The sequence below is a fragment of the Pelodiscus sinensis genome, chromosome 1 (assembly GCF_052426305.1).
Source record: "Pelodiscus sinensis isolate ZL-2025 chromosome 1, ASM5242630v1, whole genome shotgun sequence".
Classification (NCBI taxonomy): domain Eukaryota; kingdom Metazoa; phylum Chordata; order Testudines; family Trionychidae; genus Pelodiscus; species Pelodiscus sinensis.
In genome coordinates this window covers 62387994-62411099 of record NC_143052.1, presented here as the reverse complement: position 1 = coordinate 62411099, position 23106 = coordinate 62387994, and the positions used below count along the sequence as shown (strand labels likewise).

The 23106-nt window shown below is 40.4% G+C and overlaps 1 protein-coding gene across 2 annotated transcripts in view; it reads right to left on the bottom strand.

The window, feature by feature from the left end:
• Window positions 1-435: 435 nt before the first annotated feature.
• SRGAP1 (SLIT-ROBO Rho GTPase activating protein 1) overlaps window positions 436-23106 on the bottom strand; it is a 222882-nt gene continuing 200211 nt past the window's right edge. For both annotated transcript variants that reach the window (XM_006130209.4, XM_089779664.1), the window contains exons 17-22: window positions 20678-20902; window positions 19646-19725; window positions 9541-9721; window positions 8275-8409; window positions 7796-8138; window positions 436-3658 (exon numbers count right to left, since the gene is read on the bottom strand). In XM_006130209.4, the coding sequence (XP_006130271.3) occupies window positions 3281-3658; window positions 7796-8138; window positions 8275-8409; window positions 9541-9721; window positions 19646-19725; window positions 20678-20902 (1342 nt within the window). In that variant the 3' untranslated portion in view covers window positions 436-3280. The remainder of the gene's footprint in view (window positions 3659-7795; window positions 8139-8274; window positions 8410-9540; window positions 9722-19645; window positions 19726-20677; window positions 20903-23106) is intronic.

Sequence of the window (23106 nt, the reverse complement as noted above, 5' to 3'; positions counted from 1 at the left end):
GTGGGAGTTGAAAACATTGTGAAGGGATGAGGGCTTTGTGTTGCCCCACTGTATGCCTTTTGGTTGCTTTGTAGAGTACCAGCAGTGTGTCTGCAAGTAACTCCATCCAAAGGAGAGCTGTAGCAGTAAGTTTCAGGAAAAGGTAAAATGTAGAAGGATGTTCATGAAAGTAAGGTAGGCCATCTTTGTGATGGCCCATGAAGGTGATCTTGTCATCTCATCTGAGTAAGATTTCCCCTGGAAAGGCCACTTTGAGGGGGGTGGAAAATGGAAACTGGGAAGACTAACAGGTTGATAAAACAGGAAACAAGTAGGGTGGGGTGGACTGCTCACTCTTCACTTCACATTACCAGGGAAAAAGATCATGTGGGTATACACACGCAAAAAAAAAAAAAGAGTACTGAGGATTGTACACCAATAGAGTACACAAATGCAGACAGAACTATCTTCTTTATTATAAAGATACACTAAGGGGAACAAACCTGAATGAATACTGAAGCCTGTGATGGTACATGCCAAAATGTACAGTACTATACATAAAAAAGTGCATTATCACAACAGAGTAACAGTACATTTTTCTTCCATAACTGTATTTTAAACTTTTTTTTTGTTTGAAAACGGAAGGAATGAGGCTGTACAAGAGCAGGGAAGAATGCAGTGAAAATGTGACAGTATACCACCAAGAGCAAACGCAATGGAAATGCAACAGTACAAGAGCAAGGCTAAAGCTCCTCTAAAATTTTTAAAGGCACTTTCACATGTACATACTACAGATGTACATTGACACAATTAGGTAACAGTCAACAAGCAGGAAGCTACCAGTACTGCAATTTATCAAACTGACAGTAAAGGACAATACTGATTTGATTAGGTGTGCAGGAGTTACCCTTTAGTATGGTTGTAGTTGTCAGTCTTTTCTGTTACATATCCACTTACTAAACTTTAAGTATCAATAATAACCATCAAACTACACATTTAACTTGTGTGAATGCTCTTAAGTGGATGCATTCACTAAATGCACTGTTTCTAATATTTTCTTCTGCTACACAATTTCTAATATAAGCATTATGGAGCCCAGTAGAGTTATTTTAAACATACAAAATTCCCTATGAAACTTAAGGATACAGGTACTCATCTCAATTATGTCACACTGGTAATAAACATAAAAACTGCATGTAAATTAGAGCTGGAATTCCAGTTTGTTCTATTGATTCTAATAGTTACAAAACTAATTGAAAATAACTTCCGATCCTGGACAGGTGAACATACCAATAGGGTAAAGCTAACCTTTAATGGGGACTAGCTTCAGGTCCTTGCTTTTGAGTTTAGGACTATAGGCAGCAGGCAAGAATTACACATAAATTTGACAAATTGTTACCCTGTTTATACAATTGTAGCCTCAGTGGATTAAACTGATTGATACCTAAGAGCCCACTGTAACTAAGAGTTTATATATGAGGCAGCTCCCAGACAGACAGATTCCTTGGATGTTTTGCAACCTTCCTTGATCTGCAAATATCAGCAACAATATGAATGGCCCTGACAGTCTTGCTATCAAATACAGATTATGGGATATTTGTCATGCCTAGGGATTGGAGTTCCTTATCAAGTGACTACAATTAATAAATCATAGTGGGAATAAATTCCCAAATGACAATAGGACATGGCTTCTGTGACTTTATACAGACTATACTACACTAATCAAAGTTTTGTACAAGATACTAACTCTTCCCTCTCCCCAGTTATGTTTCTGTATAGTGAGTGGTACAACTTACACCATTCCATAGGAAGAATGGTAAGATCCTAATGTAACAAAAAAGACAATTCTTATGTGAAGCCAGTTTTATTCCTATAGATAACCAGCAGCTGACTCTCTTTTCATGGCCATGGTATTTTAGGTAAGATACACAGGGTATTCTTCATAAATAGCTTGACTGCATGGCTGTGTAATTAAAACTTATTATAAATGATCTTATAGCTTGGGCAAGTAATAGCGGTAATTTATCTCAGAAATAATGTTATGGCTTAGTGTTCAAATGCAAAACAGCTGTAAAATTAATTCACATGTAACAAATTTTAATAATGGAGCACTAAGCACAGTTGAGAAAATCTTCACTCACACACAGACAGGAGAAATGTACAGACAATTTAAAAAGAAAATTGGTTCTGGCAAATTTTATTTAGGTTTAATCTAGACAGTAGAAAATGACATTTCTGGGCCAATAACCTCCTGTGTAATTGGGAGAAGTTATTCCAGAACTTTGGTGAAGAAAATATCTCAGTTAAGTAAGTAGCCTAGAGAAACCATGCACATTGTTTGCTCTGTGAAGGATCACTAGTGAGGATACAGCAGCTTTGAAACTATAAGTTATCACAGCTCAAATTATTTGACTAAGATACTGAGGCATAATATTCAAGGAATGTTTTGTTTACTTATTGTTCAATTGCTACTTTAAATCTTTTATTACATACAGAAAGACCCACCCACCTTTATAACTACAGATACTTGGTTCACTGAATAGTAAACTTTAAATTAATTTAGTGCTTGTAAAAGGTGTCTGACAGTCCAGGTGACTGAAATTCTAGTTTCAAAAGAAAGGTACAGCACCAGTGGCAGCATTAGAAACAACTTATCATCCTGGAAATACACTCTTAAGTCTGACCTGGAGTGAAGTCAGAGAGTATTTCTCTCCATTCTTATTCCAGCACTTGACCTCCAATAAAACAACCAAAAAATGCTAAATGTTAGTGCCAATTTTAAAAATATTTTTAAAATGTACATGGACTGAGATTACACACAGACTTCACACAGGCCATTAACAAATCCCTCAGATGCTAACTTTCAGCTCTTACTAACCAGACTGCTAAGGCCTAGTGGTCAAGGGTTCCATATCCACTTACGAATTTATTCAAGTTACTTTTGTACAGGACCCCTTATTAAGCTACAGTAAGACTATGAAGTATTGTACAAAGTGGGAAGCCATTTCTGATCTGTTCCTTTTATTATAAATGGTGCAGCATTAAGTTTTCAAGTAAGTCTGTTTTTGTTTTAAAATGACACACAATTGTCCAGTTATTTTTTAAAAAATTGAAACAATACAAAATACAAATGCCCATGTTAATGATACTGGTTCAGACATTTTACATTCAAAAACACTGAAAAACAAAACATCTCCAGTTATAAACATGAACAAACAATGCTATGGAACCCTGACTTCTATGGGTAATCCATGCCTGTCTGTAACATGCTCCACTCTTATCTCCAGGGTTACTTAGCTTTTTACATTGTGCAAGATTTGTCTGTTGGACCTTGGGAAGGAGCAGAAGGTCCTATAGTAGGATTTGTTTTTGGAAGAACAATGGGTTTTGGCCTCAGAGCAGGGGGTTTTAGCTGCACTCCCATTCTGGGGGCCACCGTGGGCTTAAAAGTACTCATGGTATCACTGGAAGAACTAGTGCTACGTCGAATCTGAGGCTCAGTGCTCCTTAACACTACGCTATGGAGAGGGCTTAGTGATTCTGTGGAGGTGGCAAATGTGGGTGAGTTTTTCATTTGTTCTAATGTATCCAACACCACATCAGGGGCGTGCTTCGCAGAGCTCTGCCGTTCCAGCTCACGGAGTTCATTCAGAGCTGTGTTCATTGTTTCTTCAATATCCTGGTCAAAAGACAGACAGAGCAGCAAGTCATTAAATACTGAATGCAAAGGGTAGTTAGAGGGAAAAGTGTAAAGAATTCAGTAATAAACCATTCATTCATTTCTAACAAATATTATCAAGTGTTAAAATGTCCATTTAGCGCTGAGGAAGAGCTCTGTGTAAGCTCGAAACCTTCTCTTTAACCAACAGAAGTTGGTCCAATAAATGATGATATCTCACTCATCTTGTCGCTCTATTATTGTGAGACCAACATGGTTACAATAACACTCCTTGCCTTTGGACTAGGGCTGCTAATAGCAGTTTACTTATGCTCTTAATTAAAAAAAAAAGATTTTAAAATAATTGTGATTAGTTGCAGTTTTAATTGCATTGTTAAAGAGTAGCCTACCAGTTGAAATTTATTAAATATTTTGGATGTTTTTCTACATTTTCAAATGGACTGATTTCAACTACAAAACAGACTACAAATTAACCAGGCCCACTTTCTTTTTTATTACAAATATATGCACTGTTAAATGATAAACAAAAGAAACAGTATTTTTCAGTTCACTACATGCAGGTATTGTAGTGTAATCTCTTTATTGTGGAAATACAATTTACAAATGTAGGTGGGTTTTTTTAACGTAACTACATTAAACCCAAAACAATCTAAAACTTTGGAGCCTTCAAGTCCACTCAGTTCTACTTCTGCTAAATGCTAAGAAAAACAAGGTGGTTCACATTTATGGGAGATAATGCTGCCTGCTTCTTATTTACAATGTCACCTGAAAGTGAGAACAGATGCTCGCAGGGCACTTTTATGCACCAGATATGCTGGAGATGCATTAATTAAATTTGTGACTGAACTCCTTGGAGGAGAATTGTGTCTCTCGGGCTCTGTGTCTTACCTGCATTCTGCCATGTAGTTCTTGTTATATGTCATGTCTTAGATGATGACCCAGCACATGTTTTTAATTTTAAGAACACATTCATGGCAGTTTTAAGAAAACACAAAGAAGGTACCAATGTAAGATTTCTAGAGAGAGATACAGCACTTGACCCAAGGTTTAAGAATCTGAAGTGCCTTCCAAATCTGAGAGGGATGAGGTGTGACGCATGCTTTCAGAAGCCTGAGAAGAGCAACGCTCCAATGTGGAAATTACAGAAACTGAACAAGGGCTGAGAAGATGCAAGGATCACAGGGAAGTAGCCCAGGGAATATTGAGGGTAATGAAGGCGGGCAAATAAGACTGCCACCAGAGGGTCCCTGGGTCAGGACCCAGTGTAGTGGGAAGGTCTGAGTGTCCCTCTTTCCCCTTGCACTGCACCCAGCCACGCTGAAGCATGAACTATAAACTGCAGCTTGCCCCTAAGGCAAGGGGCTAGATTTCAGGGCTACCGTTGGCCACAGTGGCAAGTGGAGGACTGGGGGGTGCTGATACCTCTGGTAGGGGGTGAGAATGGACTCTGCAGTCCAGGGAGCAATGTGGGGCCAAGGAGACACATTAGAGAACAGAATGGCGATGGGCAAACTGCTGTCCAGAAGACAGCACCATGTGGTGAGTCAACCCTGTTATACACAGGTCAACATTCAGTTAGGCCATTAAAAACATACTCTGCTGATATATTACTATTAAGAGAACAAATATTTGTTGATTGATTTGCAATGTTTAAATAAATGTGAAGCCTAAGAGCCCTTGTGCTATTCCCTCTTATCCCAAAATATTCAGGAACAATACTTCAACACAAGGACTTTCTGTATTGAATGTAAAACTAAAGTTGCAGTAAGTTGAGTTTTTCAAAGCCATCTAAGGCTTTTATTTGGGCCATCCAATCCGGCTTTGAAAATCTGGCCTATAACACTTTCTTAAAAAATAAAGATGCAATTAAAGAGAAGTGGCAAAAAAACTGTGCCATTGGTAACTTTCAGTTAGAAAGTTAGGCAGAGAGAGAAGCTGGTGCTTAGTATTAAGAATTAAGGACATCTTGAAAGATAATGGCCACTTTTCCACAGAGATACCATTTCAGCTTTTAAAAAAGTTTGTGGCAGTGAGCTCTGCTTGCTTATGTCAGTTGCATAGCGACTGCACTTGTATTCCCACTCTAGGCTTTTGCTCCCAACAACTATCTCACTTGGGTGAGATCTGCATGTCTTGCTCCCTCCTGAGTGTGGGATCTTTAAAATTGCACAATTCCTGCCTATGCTGTGATATCCCTAGCAAACCAGAATGCCTAAAAAGGCCAGTCCTTGCATTTTGCCTTCTCTCTGAGGGTTATGTAATTGCCAGTGACAAGCTACCACATAGCAGTTTCTAAGTAAAGATATATATTTTGAAGATAAAAGGATTACAGAGAAAACATATAAAAGATAAAAGTTCCTATAAGCAGGCAAAAAGTCGAGGGGCCCTAGCAAATGAAGTCCTTCCAACCTTTCTATAAGGACTAGGGCCCCTTGGACAGAAGGTCCTGTTAATTTGCTGGATCAGGCCCTATACCAGTTTAACCTATTTATCCAAAAGTCCTTTCTTTGTTAGTCTCTGGATAATCTAGTATATGAGCCTCCCTAGGAATTGGTTCTTCTCTAGGAGGTTATAACTTGACTAAGGCAAATCACCATCCACTGTGTTTAATTCCTGGAGGACTTGCAGTAGCCCTCCCTCATGAAGTAGAACACAGTCAAACCATTAATTTTAAACAATGAACCCTAACAATACCACATGAAGTTGCAATAGCTGTCACATCCCGCCTCCCTCTGCCCTCCCAAGAGGTTACATACAATCCAAGCTCACACGAATACGGAAACTTAATATAATCAGTTCTTTGGATGGTATTGCAGAAAATTGCCAGCTCTGTTATGGCTCATCCATTCAACACATGATTTCTCAAAGAAGAATGAGACATGGTTAGAAGTTATCGTACAAAATACTGTTTATTGAGATTATTTATGAAACTACTTCCATGTTTTGCACATTTGGATTTATTCTTAAAATACATCTGCTAAAAGGACATGCCAAGATTGGTTTAGAGGTTAATTTTTCAGTGTTAGTGAAGAACAAATGTGTTAAATAAGAAACATATCAGGTGTTTTCTGCTTGCTCACATCAGCATTTATATGGGTTATTCTAAGTTTAAATTTTGTCACTGTCAAGAAGTTGGTCTAGAAGTGAACAAATTGAATTAAAGCTATGTATAGCTGCTGGGCAATAAATAAGAGCTCAACTTAATATTTAAAAGGTTAGAAACTGTTAGACATCAATTTTCATTGCTCTTTCAGAGTTATTACAATCACTTAGATTCTCTTTTCCTTCTTCAAGAAGCAGAGACTTTGGAAACAAAAGTTACATGAAATTTTGAAACGTCAGTGCAGGGTCATTTTGAATGCTTCTGTAATCAGATGGTAATTTGAGAATGTTGAGTGTTTACATAATGACCACATTTTAACTAAATGAACTTTGAGTAGGACAGAAGTATTTCTTAGTCCAATATATATGTATTACCGAGTGAGCACACTTCAATAGCACAAAATTAATAACTTACTTCTTGGTGCCTCTCACCTGTACAGTGCTGAGAAATGACTAGCCAACTTTCCTGCATATACACTGATGGCACAGTCCATTACTTATTCCAATTTATTTGCACTTTTACCTAGCATGTTCCATAGGCATAAGCACAAGAATTAAAAATCTCTATATTTACACAAAAAGTATTTTTAAAATCTCTGAAATGCAAATTCTTATGTTCCAAATGACTAAGGACATTAATAGCCAACTGGAGCACAGATTTGCACACTGTAAGATTTAGAAATCATACAGCAACTATGAATGCAAAACCCACTTCCACCAGAGCACTGGGATTTATATAATTTGAGAAACAGTAATTGTACATTATCCCTACGTGCTGAGCAGCACAGAATTTCATTTCAGTACAACTGAAAATTATTTCACTGAAATGCTGTTGCAACTTTTATTTTCCCTGGCTCTCTTTTCACCTGCAATCCTTTAACTCATCTGTCCTAGGCTTCCATGTTAGAAAGTTAAGTGGGAAACACTTCTAATACAGCTTTTCAACAAAAAATTAAACTCTCTGTTGTGAAGACAAATGTTCATTTACATCTAATGTGACCATGTTGCTCACCAAGGCAAAGAAAAGAGACTAACCTGAGCTATCGACTCTGGGTCCAGTGGCTTGTGGTCATTGAAACTTGGGTATTGACCAGATGATGTAGATCTTCTAATAGGAGGACTATCAATCTTCTTTAGTGAATCATGCCTACTAATGTTGGTGAGGCTGCCATGCCCCGGTCTACGTCGCCTTTCGGGGCTGTCTGTTTTGAGGTTGCGATTTTGCAGAAGGGCTCGAGGACTGCAATGACTTGACATGTTGGGGGAACCAAGCTCCGCTGATGAGTTGGTGAGTGCATGCGGTGTGTGTACTGGGCAATGGCCATCACTGGTCCTGCCTGGGCGCCTTGGAGGAGGTGGTTCTGATCTCTTTCTTTGCCTACACAAATGTAGAAATCATAGGACAAGTTAGCATTGTTAGCAAGGTGTGTGTGTGAAGCAATCCTGCCACTGCATGCACTCAGAAACAATCCAGCAGCTGCAAGGCAACACAGAAATGTTGCTGTTAATCTTACCTTCCTAAATATATGTCAGAATGACGATCAGTTGGGGAGTTCATGTCCTTGGATGAGGACTTGTCCTCAGTTATTGGCCCACTGCTGGCTTCACTGTCTGCTTTTTGGCTCAGTGTATCTGAGAAGTTATCATCCCTGAAAGGAAGATATAGATGGAAAAGTCACTTTCTAGGAAGTGAGATATGTAGGACAGCAGGAATCATGTCTTTCTATTTTTGTCCTCTTACAGAATTAAAACTAGATAAACAATTGTGTCTCCAGCTGCTGTGCTCTCATTGATGACCTATTTGTTGACTTCACTCATGTCACCACTGAAAATTTAGATTGTGATATTTTGGGAACAGGGACTTTGTTGGCTTTCAAGTGCCAAATGCATCTCAGAGTACCATTAAAAACAAAGTCAGTGGTGTACTTGTCGAGCCTGTTACTCAGAAGTTTATCGTCAGGGATGTAAAATCCTGGTAAAAAGTTAACCAGTTAAATATCGTGATCTCATGGCAGGGGGCTCATCCAGTCCGGCCAGGTAAGCACATCCTGGTAAGGTGTATGTTTACCAGGTAACCAGTTAACTGGTTAACCTTTTACATCCCTATTATTAGTAACAGCTGCTACAACAAAGGGTGTGTCTAGACTACTGAGTTTTGTCGACAAAAGTGGACTTTTGTCGACAAAACTATACCTGCGTCTACACTATCGCTGAGTTCTGTCGACATAACGTTGACAGAACTCAGCAGTTTTGTTGACGCTGGTAAACCTCATTTTAAGAGGCATAACGCCTTTTGTCGACAGAGTTCTTTCGACAGAAGGTGTTATTGCCTGTAGAGTTGCGTCTAGACTACAGGGTTTTGTCGACAAAGCAGCTTGCTTTGTCGACAGAACTGAATGTGTCTAGACGCTCTATGTCGGCAGAAGTTTTGTCGACAGTATCTGTCGACAAAACTTCTGTCGACAAAACCCTGTAGTCTAGACGTACCCTATGAGAGCACTAAAAGACATACTGTACTGGGATCACTTTTGTCAATGATGTAGCTGAGTTGGCCTATCAATGTTCAATAATTCTGTGGTGTTGCTTCATAGGCATTTACTTCAGGGAAATATAACAAATGAAAGATGGTACAGTATGGCTCACTTTGAAGGCAAAATGTCCCAGGTGTTTATGAGCCTTCAAAGTACTCCGAAATTCGGGAGGTACCCTGATAGATGAACAAGCTTCTTCACAACAAGGAGCTATTATTCTGGTATGTTATACAACTAGATATTGCTTACATATCCTGCACCACTATATATTGGTGAGGTACTAGGCCATCAATTCCATTATGTCTTCCTTCCCACCAGTCGTCGGATGCTCGATGATACAAAAGCAAGGAGGCTCCTTTTTTGAAGGAGAGTTCTCGTGCAGATCTTCCAATGTAGTCAAACTTGGCTATAGCTTCTATAGGCTCACATTCTAGGGAGGGAAAAGAAGCTCTCAGACTCCAGCATAGATTTATCTATTTAAGTTTTATAAAATGTAACCCCCTCCACACTCATATACAAACAAAGCTGACAAAAGTGAGATATTGAAGCAAAATATACTTTAGGCAGTGGTAACATCTGTGTACCCCAAGTATGAAGCAACTGGGCTGCTTTTAAGGCCTCCAGAAAAAGAACATGAGAAAGAACAGGACGCTCAATGCTAAATGTTTGAAAGTGGGCAGAGCCCTTGCCTCTAAATGCAAAAAGCTACTTTATTTATGTTGTGATTTTTTTTGAGGGCGGGGGGTGGGGGAGTAGATACAGTCAATAAAAAAACCCAAACCAAACCTTAGGGAACCTGATAAACAAGTCAAAGAGATATGCAACAATAAACAGGATCTCTTGTACAGGCAGCAGTGAAAAAGGAATGGCTAGATGGGGGTTTCTTCAGCAAGGACAGGCACGAGTAGAGTGTATGGGGCATAGGAGGTTACAGATGGCAATGTCTGTTCCAAGCTATGTCTACACTACAACCCTCTTTCGAAAGAGGGATGTAAATTAGACAGATCAAAATTGCAAATGAAGCAGAGAATTGAATTTCCTGTGCTTCATTTGCATAATGGAGGCTGAACTTTCTTTCGAAAACGGGTATTTCAAAAGTGAAACCGCCATCTAGATGAGGTTCTTTCGAAGAAAAAAAACCCTTTTCGAAAGATCCTGTACTCCTCAAAAAATGAGGTTTACACGATCTTTGAAAAAGGGTTCTTTTTCCTCGAAAGAACTGTGTCTAGACGGCAGTTTCACTTTCGAAATACCCATTTCTGAAAGAATGCGCAGCTGCCATTATGCAAATGAAGCTCGGAAAATTCAAATCCCGGCTTCATTTGCAATTTCAATCTTATTTACATCCCTTTTTCGAAAGAGGGATGTAGTTTAGACATGCCCCTAGTGATCATTGACTGCTGGGATGGATTCTGTGAGCATTCAGGCATAAGTTAAAAAAGTTATGTCTGGCCCCTGTAGAAAGTGTGTGTAAAGGTGGCATAAAGCTTCTCCCTTCACAAGAACGACAAGAATAGATTTAAAAAACATTATCTTTATAGAGATAATGTTAAGGATGAACATGAGAATGAAATCCTCTTCCCCCACCTCCTGCTATATCAAAGTTCATACTATAAGTAGATATGCTGCTGCTAACACCAGCGGAGTCCCACTGACATCAGTGGGCCTCTGGAAGCCTCAAAAGTCCCTTGGTACCATATCTATTTGCAGAATTTGGGCCAGTGAGAGGAGTAATGCTTTAACTGATGTCTTTGGAGCTACTACTTGTCAGCTGGACCTTGATGGAACGGGTATGAATTCATTGTATGATTTTGGCAATGTCTAGTTTGTTCTAAAAGTTATGAAAAACAAATGCCTGCAAAATGTCAGTTTTCAAATTTTACATTTTGTTTGCTTTGAGTAGCTCAAAAATAAATCCATCCAAAATGAAAATATCTTATATAATCAAAACTTAGAAAGAAGTTAAGGGCTACACTGATTACTGTTGTATGAAGATTTAGTTTTGTGTCAATTTAGATTGCTTAGTTATAATCACCTGAAGAAACTGGTTTATAATGAAGATTCCTACCCCTTTATTATGGCTGGAATGTCTTTTTAAAATTAACTTCCATCTTGCAATGTGGAAATATAATATTTTTGCCCTATTAAGGTTACAGTTAGTCAGCTATTTCCTAATGACTTGTCTAGCGTACAGAGGACTGTCCTGTAGTTTGCTATCTTTAGGCAATCAGATTAACAACTTGCAATAGTTCTCATTTATTTAGGTTATCAACACCAGTGAACATTGATGAATTTCAGAGAGGCTTACACACAAGTAGGTGAGGCAAAGGCAGTACAATGTCAGTAAAATTTAGTATTACAATTGCAAAGTAATGCAAGCTGGTAAGAATCCCTTCACAACTGAAAAAATTGGGACTGTATAGTTTTAAGAGGAGACATGATAAAGATATACAAAGTAATAATTAGTTATGAGAAAGAAAATCAAGCACTTCTGTTTTTCTGCATCATAACACAAGGAGCTAGTCAATGAAACTGAAAGGCAACAATTTAACAGCAGAAAGGAGTTATTATTTTTAGACACATCACAAAGTTAGCCTTTGGAACTCACTGTAAAAAGAAATTCCTCACATCATAAAAATTGTAGGGTTGGACCAATAATGCAGCAGGATTAAGTACAGATAGACGAGATGTTTGTATAATAAACACATGCTGTTGCATTGCATAATATTACATAAAGGATGGTGTGAGGTATAAACTCCTATACTTCAGGGCACAAGCTGATGACTGACTGACTGATGGGGAGTAAGAAGAAACTTCACCATATGCAGATTATTCCATAATTGCATATTCAGGGGGTTTCCTTTCAGCTTCTTCTGAAGCATCTGGTATTAGACATTCTGAGGCAGGATATGGAACCATTGAGTTGATCAAATAATGGCAGTTCCTTTCTGGGTGAGCCATACTACAATTAAAAGCTCATTGGACTGTTTGATATTAAAGACTAGAGCAGGGCTACTCAACACACAGCCCATGGGCCACATGCGGCTCGCAGGTGGAAGCCGAAACAAAAAAGTAGTCAATATAATGGTCTTCTGGTGGTATGTGCTTTAGTAGTTAAATCCTGGATTGTTATTGCTCATTAAAAGTGCTGTCATATGGGTGGAAATCGGGTAACTATTGCATTTTATTAATATCAGCATAACTGACTTAAATGGGGCCTGTGTGTTGTATAGTCTTGCCTCAATCTTTGTGTTCATGCCCATCAGTGTGAAAAGCTATTTGCATATATATTTGCATGTATATGCAACCATACTTAAGTTGCAGCCGTCAGCATGTGCTGACTGTATCATTGTGGCCTCCCGGGCTTCCAAAGTTGAGTAGCCCTGGACTAGGGTATACAGGATTCGATTCTTTTCACTTACTATCCAGCAAATCAGAACTCCGCAAGTATGTAAGCCTTGTGTGAAAAAGGCTAATGAAGCATGGGAAGATTCAACATTCCATAACTAACGTGCTTCCTCAAACATCTAAGGAAGTTGCTGCACTGGGAATAAGCTGTTTGAACAGTTAGGCTACGTCTACATTGGCCCCTTCTCCGGAAGAGGCATGTTAATTTCCAACTTCAGAATAGGGAAATCCGCAGGGGATTTAAATATCCCTCGCGGGATTTAAATAAACATGGCCGCTGCTTTTTTTCCGGCTTGGGGAAAAGCCGGAAAAAAGCGTCTAGACTGGCGCGATCCTCCGGAATAAAGTAGGAATAAGAGAAGTAGGAATAAGAGATCCTCCGGAAAAGGGCTTTATTCCGGAGGATCGCGCCAGTCTAGACGCTTTTTTCCGGCTTTTCCCCAAGCCGGAAAAAAAGCGGCGGCCATGTTTATTTAAATCCCGCGGGGGATATTTAAATCCCCCGCGGATTTCCCTATTCTGAAGTTGGAAATTAACATGCCTCTTCCGGAGAAGGGGCCAATGTAGACGTAGCCTCTATGTATGGACAGTGAGGGTATGTCTACACTACAGGACAAAGTCGAATTAAGATATGCAACTTCAGCTATGTTAATTGAATAGCAGAAGTAAAAGTAGCTTAACTCGACTTTTGGCGCTGTCTACACTGTAGGAAGTCTAAGAAAGAACACTCTCCCTTTGACTTTCCCTTAGTCCTCGTGAAAGCAGGGTTACCGGCATCAATCGCAGTGCCCCTCTCACTATGAATGAGCTTTCTTGACTAGACCCACTAATTTGAACCCTGGAAGATGGATAGCAGCAGCTTCAATTTTCCTCTAGTGTAGACATACCCTGAGTGAAACATCTGAGACCTGCTATTTATGTGTTCCTCTATAACATACCCTCTGACTTCCTCTAAGAACAAGGTAGTGTATAGATGACATAGTTGTTTTTCATGTCATTCTTGTATTAAGCTCATGTGTATTGTTCTTTTATTCCATTAGGAACTTTCATAACTAAAATGTGCCCTTCCCTTGTACAACACATTTGTGCAGCAGACAGTTCTCAGGTTTAATTTTTCAAATACTGAATCACCTGTTAACAGGTAGAATGTTGACAATCTCAAAATACCCTGACAGTTCCGTCTGGACATAAAAAACCCACAAAAGATTTATACTGTCAAGGTGGAGAGCTGGTGGGAGCAATTTCACAACTAAAGGGAATAGAGCTAATCAACAGTTAAAAATCTATGACTTGTAACTGAAATTATGCATGATACTGAGCCATGAAATATCTAATAGTAAAATTAAGATAGCTCATAAGGAAATATAATTGTACTGCTCTCTTCTATACCTAAAGGCATTTGCTAACTATGGCAAGGAAAACATGACAACATCTGAAATATCACTAGCTAGGATCCCTACGGATTCAAAGACAGAGCAGGAGAAAAATAGGACAAACTGAAGAACTGTGGGAAGAGCTCTAGGGATTCTATTTTCAGTTTTGTACTTATGACCTCAAATTTTGCTAATATTATTACTGCCATTCAGTGACACATTATGGTGCCTCACACTTAAAAAATCACTGGTTAGACTGTAAATAGCTCTGTACAGTCCATTAGATGGTAAGGGGAAAGATGTAAGAAACATAAGGCTAGTTTCTTAGAGCCTGCACAGATATAAAATTTTGTATCCATATCTGCACCTGTATCCAGAAAAATGAACTGTGGATATCCGCATCCACTGATGCAGATATAAAGCAGATATTCTCAGATTTGCAGGGTTCAAGATAAAAAAGTTGTATCTACAGGGCTCGCCAGCCGCACAGTTCAGCGTGCTGTGCCAGCTTGTAATCTACTCACCACAGGCCAGTAGATTACACAGGGCTCGACATTTAGTGTATCTATATCTGCAAAAATGAGACATGGATATCTGCATGTATCTCCACAGATGTCTGCAGATATAAAGTGGATATCCACAGATTTGTAGGGCTCTATAGTTGTTATTTCTATACTCGCACTTAAAGAGCCAACTACAACATTAGTCTTACCCTAATAGTGGTGGCAGGGGCTATGCCATCCCACCACACTAGGGTTGCCAACTTTCTAATATTTAAAAACTCTAGACACTCCAGTAGAAGTGCGGGAATCCCTCTCCCATTCTGTTTCTTCACTCTCCCAGGGTATGTCTACACTACCCTCCTAGTGCGAACTAGGAGGGTAATGTAGGCATACCGCACTTGCAAATGAAGCCCGGGATTTGAATTTCCCGGGCTTCATTTGCATAAGCGGGGAGCCGCCATTTTTAAAACCCCGCTGGTTCGAACCCCGTGCAGCGCGGCTACACGGGGCACGAACAAGGTAGTTCGAACTAGGCTTCCTAGTTCAAACTACCGTTACTCCTCATTTTATACCGTTACTCCTCATTTTATACCGTTACTCCTCATTTCATACCGTTACTCCTCATTTCACCAGCGGGGTTTTAAAAATGGCGGCTCCCCGCTTATGCAAATGAAGCCCGGGAAATTCAAATCCCGGGCTTCATTTGCAAGTGCGGTATGCCTACATTACCCCACTAGTTCGAACTAGCGGGGTAGTGTAGACATACCCCCAGTCAGGAGGGACTCAACCTGAGAGCTAGAGCTGCAGCCAATTGACATAGTTAGGAGGAGGTTCCAGCTGAGTAGTGGCTAGCCTGGATGATGATCCAGCACATTCCCCAGCTACAACAACTGGTCCCCAGATCTAACTGGACATGGTCAGGTTCCCTTTTTTACTGAACTTTCTAGTAAAAAACCAGGCACCTTGCTACTCTACACCCCACAGCAAGTGGAGTTGAGCCAGCAGAACAAGAATATCCACTGTACCACTGGGTACATCAGAGCAGTCTGTGGTCCCCCCCAGATCTCCCCTATGCATGGTTTCTGTCTTAAGCAAAAGACATCCTGACCCTTATGTCCTCTTCTACACCTTATCAAAGGTCTGTGGCTTTACAGCAACAATCTATGCTCAAGTTCTTTGGCAGTTCTCTGGAAAATAACAAAGGGAAACAAGGCTGTGAATTACTGTTACAGCTGAACTTGGAAAAATTGATCATAGTGTGAATTATTGCAGAATAGTCAAATTTGCAAAGTTGGCTAATCAGAGACAAAGCAGCACCAACCCTCAACCTCATTTGTCCATTAATGCCCCATCCATGTAAGAACTACCTTCTAGATTTATAAATGTAAAGCATAAGGTATCAATGAACAGCATTAAAATGTTAACATTTTTTGTTTGTGATTTACATCTGGAATTGCCCATGTGTCTGAGACTTCCTCAGGAAATTCTCTTATTTCCTTCGGAAACAGATCTAGACTACTTTTTTATAAAGTCACTGTGACTACTCACATGTTCACAGTTAAGGATGTATGTAACTTTTTTATACTTCATCACTGTCTGCTCCAAACCTCCAAAGGCTAGAGGACAAGCTAATTTTAGCCCTGCATTTTTATATATATTTGCCTTAAAATTAAAAAAAATATATTTTAGCTTTGTAATTCCAGAAACGAACTTTACTTTCCCTGACAGTTGCTCAGCCTTGTCATTCTATACAGCTGACTCCTTGTAGGCATGGAGAGACTTCTTTGTAATTTAACCTTTATACAGCATGAACTTCTTAATAGTAAAAATAATCAAAACAGAAAAATAAATCCTTGTGCTTTTGATTATTGTACACTTCAGTTACCCAATATTGTTACGGGACTAGAGGATTTGAGAGAGAAAACACTTCAGTATAAAACTAACAAGATTTACAACATAATAAATATTAATATGTATAGAGCAGGCTCCATCCAGCTCCTAACAAAGGGAAATGAAAAGTATAATATGTCCAATCAGTAGGAGCAAGCACAGTTCAACATTGCCTTACTGTTCTACACTTATATATCAGGGTCTTCCTGTGACAAACTAGTAACCAATACATCTACTGAATTAAAAACATTTCCTTTAGTAGGATGCTTTTCCGCTCCCTCAAAAAGGTGAATTTTATGAGCCTTGTGATGCAAGATTGAAGTTGTAAAATAATTACTAATCACAACATATGGTATTGCGAAGACTTAATTCAAGGGATAAATACAAGAATGTGTGCGCAAAAAGACCATGAAGGCATCAGTTCGATGAAAATATCCATTCTTTGTTATAAAAAAACAACTTATCAAAACGTAAACCTTCATTAATGGGAAAAACTTGATTAAAGTTAGCTAGTTAAGTGGAGGCTTCATGCACTGGTCTAAGCACACCAATTATGCTTTCATCAGCTTTGCCCATAAAGTACAAGTCACCTTGTTTCCCCTTTAAATGTACATCCACAATATGACTGTCCACTTTCTGTGTCAATTCACAAAAAAATAAAAAATTAAGAAATGGCAAAAAGCTGGGATTAAATTGCTGGTCATCCTGATGAATAAAACTAGATCAAATAATTAATTTTTTTTGTCTACCTCTGCATCATTGAGAATTACTCTAATCCAGGAGCAGGCAATAATTTTTGATGGGAGGCCACTCCAAGATTTTGGAAATTGGTCAAGGGCTGCACTCTTCCATGATATTGATGGAGGAAGTGCAGGGCATGGATGGAGGTTGGGTGCAGAAGGGAGCTTTGGGTAAAAATCAGGTTGCAGGGGTTGGGGGGGAATCTGGGAGGGAGTTTGTGTGAAGGAGGCGATTGTGAACTGGGACACTGGACGGGGATGCAAGGGTTTGAGATGTGACCTATGGCACGAGGAGGTTGTGACCTGGGGCAGGAGATTGGGGTGCAGTTTCTGAGAGAGGATATGGGTGCAGGAGGGGAGCAGAGGGTTTGCGTTACGTGGGGTGGGAGGGCAGAGGGTTGCGGAGGGAAAGGTGGGAGTGCCAGAGGCAGGCTATGGCCAGGAGACTTACCTGGCTGACTCCCAGCCAACAGCCCAGCACATTTCTGAAGCAGCCTGCCTGCCTGCCTGCCTGACCTGCACTGCCCCTGTACAGGTTGTAGGGGACATGTGCATGTGTGAATAACTACGAACCAGAGGAAAGGGGGGGTGTGGTGCTTTGTGTGCTGCCTGTTTTTCAAACAGGCAACTCCTGTTGGCCAGAAACCACCCAATGGGATGGTGCTGGGGATGGGGACAGCTTATGAAGCTTTCCCCTTACCTCTCCTCCCCCCCGGGGTCATAGTAGTGAAAGAGAAATGGCCTGGCAGCAGCTTTTCTGAGTGATGTGCAGATGGGGCGAGGCAAGCAGGGAGCCTGCCTAGGGTTCTCCGCTGTGTCCATGGGCTGGATCCAGTGGGTTGGCAGGCTGGATGTGGCCTGCAGGCTGTATTTTGCCCACAAAATACTCTAATATTGCTCTAATCAATATTGTCTCACTCAGTAACACTATGCTATAACTTTACCACAGTCGTGGTAATCAGGATTGATAGAGGCACAAATGAAGTACTATAAATCTTGACCATGTAAAAGTAGTGCCTGTCCATGCTTTGAAGATCCTATTTAATATTTTACAATAGTGTACAAAAGGATTAAAACAACTTTTGATTGTTGCATGTCTTCCCCTCACCCAATGCATTCTCACGTGCTGGGGAAGGCTTGCAGAAATGCACATTTATGAATTTACACTTCCATATAGGTCAGAAAAATCAAGTTTCTCTTAAGAGGATTCTCCATCATTAAGTGTTTCACCTCCTGATCTGTCATCCATTTGATCGTGAGCATCTCCTAGGAGTCTGAAATAATTTAGTAGCATGAGAAACTATCTTATAAATTAGTATGTATGGGGAGGTGGGAAAAGCTACATACTACCTGTTGTGGCTGGTGGTGAAAATAAATGATGGGTTTGGGGCTGGCAATGGGATCCTTTCCCCAATCCTTGAAATTATTATTTTTTATTCTATACTTAGACATTTCTGATCTCTTAAATTAAATCAACTATACCATTTTGTTCTTCCATCCTCTTCCCCACCTTGTCACCTGAGAAACTCTTCTACTGTAATTCCTTCCCCTGCTCCTTCTGAATATGTGAAGGTGGCCTTCCTACACTTCGCTGCTTCCCTTACCCACCTAAACAAGTCCTCATGCAACCCCTTGCTCTTACTTTTATATTCCCTCGCCAGATGACAGGTTGTATCTACCTTCCCTTTCCTGTTTGGTCCCAGGCCCCTATCTGCGCTTCATTGTTATCACTGGCTGCTTTATTCACTGAGCTGCCTTAAAGAAGGGAAAGAAGCATCTGCCACTAAGGGCTTGCCTACATGGGGAAATATACTGGCATCGCTATAGTGGAATAATGGTGCCATAGTATTTCCCTGTCTAGACAAGGCCTAAGTCTTTATTTGCTGAAAGAAAGAAGAGAAAATGTCATAGGTGATGCTTATTCCATTTGCCCCTCACTACCAGCTAGGATGCCTAGTCCAGCAAGAATAAGCATGATCCAAAATTATAGTTAATGGCTTTAGCTTAATAGTTTTTGGGGGGAGGGGTGTCCTTAAATCCTTTAGAAAGCATGCTTGTAAATATCCAAATCCAATGAATGCAATTATCTAAGCTAATATAGTCAAAGGCATGGGTTAGATCAGTTTGTGCAAAAAAGGCTACTTACAAAGGGAACATTACATCAGAAAGAAATTTGTGATGACTGAGTAGTTTCCCACTTACCCTTCCTGTAACTGAGCAAGCCAGGAAAGATGAAAAGGAAACAGCTGGCAAAACACAAATGGATAACAATGAAGAAAAAATTAAAGATTAAAAATGGAAGTATAAGCTGTAGAGCAACCTCCTAGAAGTTCTTTAGCTTCGATTGAGGGACAGTGAGGAAAAGAGAGCATCTTCTACATGGAAAAACCTGTAAATGTAGTTTATTTAAAGGATTAAAGATGTAACATAAATGACATACCATCTTCACTGGTGTGAGGCTCTGTACTGGCATCCTGGTCCACTTCCTCTAGTGTACCATGTTCACTATATGGGCTATCACTGCAGAAATATACAGCAGGTTCAGGCAATTAGCACATGATGTAGTGCTTAATGGATTCTTTATATTTGGCATGAATCTCGCAGGGGTGCCATTTCAGGGTGTGTGTGTGTGTGGCCCCCTCTCGCTCACTTGGGGGACAATGGGGATGCGTTCGCACCCTTTGCACCCCTCTTGCATACAAGCCTGGGCTCGGAATGTGAGCCAAGCACCCATGCACCTGTCTGCATCCCCACATGTGGCTGGGTGGGAGAGAGCCAGTCTGGGCTTGGGAGATGGGCTGGATTTGGGTCTCCTCTGAGGCACCCTTAGCTGTTCCCTTGTTTGCTGTGCCCTCAGCAAGCTTAGGGAGGCAGGTGACAGAGCTGAGGTGCAACTGGGAGGCTGCCTCTGTTCCTGGCAAAAGCAGTCCCCTGGATTGGGGGACAGGCCACCCGAAAGGCCATCTCCAGAGCTGAGTGGGTAGGACTCTTGAGAGGTGGAATCTGCCCGGGTTGGGTTACAAGTGGCTTTGCCAGTCCCCAAACAGTGTCCGGGGCAGGGACCTTGTGCGAGGGTGGAGCCTGTGGATGCTGATGATGTCATTCTCTCATCCCACAGGAATTTTTTTTTATATCTAGAGAGATGTTCTCGTTAAGAAAGGCTGGCAATCATCATGGTCAGGGCTTGCCAAGTGGCGGTGAGCCCCGCTCGCCAGCCATGCAGTTCTGCGCTCTGCGCCGGCTCTTCCGGGTTGTAATCTACTCACCACAGGCGAGTAGATTACATTATCTGTCTAGCCCTGATCATGGTTATGTTTGCCCACGTTTCACAGTAACACTTTCCTGTGAATCTTCCATACATCAGTATTTTATTTTCATATTTATCTATGACTCTTCTACCATTGCAGTTATTTATGTAAAATGGAATCCTAGGATTTTGGTATGAACTAAAAATGATAATATTCTGACTTACCAGTAATCGTCTCCAGCCATACATTTTTCATAAACAGGACCATCTAGTTCTTTAACATCTGGGAAAATAGCCTCATGATGGATGATGATTGTTTTGATTATTTCATTCACATGAGCTTGACATGACACCTGGTCTTGTATGTCTGGAACAGGCATCAGTGTTGGGCCAAAACATATGGCCAAGTTATAAGGATCCATCATGTTCTCATCACTGTATTGAGAGAGGCTATGAAAGAAGAATCAAGAAAGAGACTTTTTTTCCTCTGTGACCTCTTAATTTGAAAAACTACTCCAGAAAACCTTAAACTGCCAGCACAATGCAATGCTCCCCACCCTTCTTGACACTTAAGACCTGTACAACACATTAAAATAAATGATTCTGTTCTTCCATTGTCTGGCAACATGTTCCATTATCTGGCAACATACAACACTTGGCAGATTTACAGTATATAGACTAACACCAGGAAGGGGGGAATTAGTTTGAATTAACCATTTTTAGGCCATTGAAAATTTACTAAGGGACTACATGTGGCCTACAGTAAAGACACTGTTCTAAGTGCAAAAAATAAAAAATAGAGCTAAGGGCTTTCTGAGGGAAGAAACCTCCCTCCCCCTCACACTTTACTATGAAGCCACGTATATAACAACATTTCCAATATCTGAAACAGCATAGCTGACCACAAGATGGCCACAGAGGAATCCTCTGGTCACTGTAATGCCACTCAACCTCTGAAAAATCTGCCTCTGATGGAAGCAGAGTGATGCTGGCATCTTGCTGAACCTTGGATTCCATGTTATCCTCTTGGGACTACTGCTTGTAAATTATGCTACAGCAGTGGCTCTCAACTTTTCCAGACTACTCTAACCCGCTTTCAGGAAGCAGATTTGTCTTGCGAAGCTCACTCAAACTATTGGTTTACAAAATCAGACAAAAATACAAAAGTGTTACTGCACACTATTAATAAAAAATGCTTTCTTTCCTAGTACCATATAATTATAAAATCAATTGGGATATAAATATCGCACTTACATTTCAGTGTATAGTATATAGAGCAGTATAAACAAGTAATTGTACACAATTTTAGTTTGTACTGATTTTGCTGGTGCTTTTTATGTGGCCTGTTGTAAAACTAGGCAAATATCTAGATAAGCTGATGTATCTCTGTGTAACCCCAAGATATGTGTATCTCTGTGAGAGAGCCACTGTGTTAGAGGACCAGCCTGGTGTGCTCCTGGCCCAGAACCACAAAGGATACCTTTCCATATACCACCTTTCCCCCTGCAAGTTGAACTGTGTGAGCTTTTTAGCAGTAGCTGAAGATGGAGGTTTATAAATCCTCAGATTAATCATTCTTAAGGACTCAGTCCCAACAAGGCCTTGAAGTCTCACATCTCCCACTGATCTGATACTGCTTGGCACCTTACAGGACTGGAGATGCAGCTGGTATGCTTGCCAATCTTTACACGCATAGTCTTAAAAGGCTTTAAACTATACTTGCTAGAGAAAATATTTGCTCCATGGCAACAGTATATTGTGACATCAATGCAAAACAAAAAGAATCAAGAATTCGAAATGACTCCTTTCCAATCCTGCAAAATCTGCTTGTAAAATCAGTCATGCTACCCTTTTATGTGTCATATTTTGTTAATGTGCCGTGTGCTATGATCATAAATCTTGTTCTACAAATTACAAAGAAGATTAAGTTACTTGATTATTCATGAATTATGCTACATTGGGTGGTTAAAATTTGATGTATGAAATAAGAAAGGCTAAATGCTGTTGCCTCTATGTTCTACATGACACACGCTTGGTGGAATATAGTAGAAGAGACTATTTTTATTGCAGCAAAGTCCTTTTTTTACATGCAGTCCCAATAGATTTACTCAATTATGGAGCAAATACCAGTAAAGGAGGAATATGCCAATTAAGGGCATGATCTCTCATTCCCTAAGGGTTTATCTACACTAGAGCTGGAGGCATAATTTCCAGCTCACAGACACACCTGTCCTCGCTTTGAGCAAGCTAGTGTGCTAAAAATAGTGTAGCCACTGCCATATGGGTGGTGGGAGATGCTAGCCACCCCACATATGTCCCTAGAGTTTTTGGGATTGTACATGAAATGGCTACACTGCCATTTTTATACTAGGTCAGTCTCCCTGAGCTGGAATTTACACCTCCAGCCCACGTGTAGTTGCACCTCATTAAATATATCATCATCATCTAGTACTGATGATATAGTACTAGGAGTTGCATTGCTGCTGGGGTAGGGGAGGTAAAGATCAGTTTCAGCAGCGGCTGACTCAGAGACACTGGGGGCAGAGCAGCTGGGGTGCTGCCGGGTTGGTCCCGCAGCGCCGAGGGGCGGCGCTATGGGACCAACCTGACAGCACCCCAGTTGCTCTGCCCCAGGCATCCTGATTCAGCCACTG